This window comes from Perkinsus marinus, assembly GCF_000006405.1.
Source record: "Perkinsus marinus ATCC 50983 genomic scaffold scf_1104296957552, whole genome shotgun sequence".
In the NCBI taxonomy this organism is placed as follows: domain Eukaryota; phylum Perkinsozoa; order Perkinsida; family Perkinsidae; genus Perkinsus; species Perkinsus marinus.
In genome coordinates, this window is record NW_003207088.1 from 1 (window position 1) to 1311 (window position 1311).

Below are 1311 nucleotides of genomic sequence, written 5' to 3' on the forward strand. Positions count from 1 at the left end.
CCCATCGTCGAGTAACTGTTCCCAGACTACTGGCGGGAAAACATGCTCAACTACATGTTTCGAGGTTCTGAGGGAATTCTTATCGGTTTCTGAAAACTCCTATCCTAATTCGTAAATAATTAGTGAGGAAACTGCTGAGCTCAGCTGAGGAGAGCGAACATATATTCCTCCAACACTGCCTCGAACTTTAGTCACATCACAGCCCTGTATATCCCAATCGAACTTTCATCGCTACCTTTGAAACGCTTGATGATTTTGTATGTATCAGCAACTTGTCTAAACCAGAGCGCAGACCGGCCGCGCCTGAAACCACCGACGAAGGCTCGTGTCACCACCACAGCGTCACCAACCTTCCGTAGGAGCAAAGTCCTCCCGAGTTGCATAATACTGACGGCTAAGCTGAAGGTTTTGAAGACACTCCTCATCGAAGGGCTCTGGCAGCATCTGGGCCAGGACCTTTAAAACGGTAGAATTGATATCAAGGGGGATAACTACTACTCCTGTAACAGAGCAGTTACACTAACCTGGAATAATGGGAGAACTAACACGTCAATGAACCCAACTTGGCACTTCGACAACCTTACGCTTTCTCTAACAGAAGTCAATACACTGCTGAGCTTTTCGCATTGACTACCGATCATGCATAGGTGACAACGGCATGCTCCTAGATCTCTCCAGGTCTCCCTGTCTGTACAGCTCTTCCATTACACGAGGTGCCCATAGGAGATAACACCTGTGGACCACAAGCTGTGGTTACCCTACATATCGCCGAGATCAGGGAATCATCCACAAGCTTATAATGTCCCCGTGAGGAACTAATTTTGCATTTTTCACGTATGGCTAAGAACACATTCTTCAATTCCTTTCCCATTAAGAACATCATTTTCCCATCGTTATCGAGCCCTGGGTAATGTTATCTCTCAAAGATAGATGAATCCGTCGCCAAGACTAACTCACTCAATGTCCCGCGTCGGGTACGAGATGTCTGCCGCGTGCAACATTATATTCAACACAAGTTGCCGATCCGACTGCTCGCATTTGTTGTCTGAACATATTAACATCAGCGTTGCCCATATGCAGGTTCACCAACTTGGGAATTCCGATGCCGAGTTCTTTAACTTCGACCGTAGCTCCGACAGTGTAGTAAAGTGGTTCTGGTTGTCCGTCATCAAAACCATCTCGATAATCATTTTCCGAGACAGCACCCAATCATCCTACGCCACATCAACCAATTCCCATCAACATTATACCCGGCTGAATTCACAACTACTATTGAGAACTTCGCCTATTATGACTAGTGTTAGAATATAT

At 46.0% G+C, this 1311-nt stretch overlaps 1 protein-coding gene across 1 annotated transcript; it reads right to left on the bottom strand.

The window, feature by feature from the left end:
* Positions 1–520: 520 nt before the first annotated feature.
* Positions 521–1045, bottom strand: Pmar_PMAR002605 (cyclic nucleotide phosphodiesterase, putative; the record flags this gene model as incomplete). The annotated part of the gene is made up of 3 exons (XM_002774746.1): positions 521–591; positions 635–733; positions 958–1045. Coding segments are annotated over 3 exons (258 nt in total), but the record flags the coding sequence as incomplete, so codon positions are not given.
* Between the last annotated feature and the right edge of the window lie 266 nt (positions 1046–1311).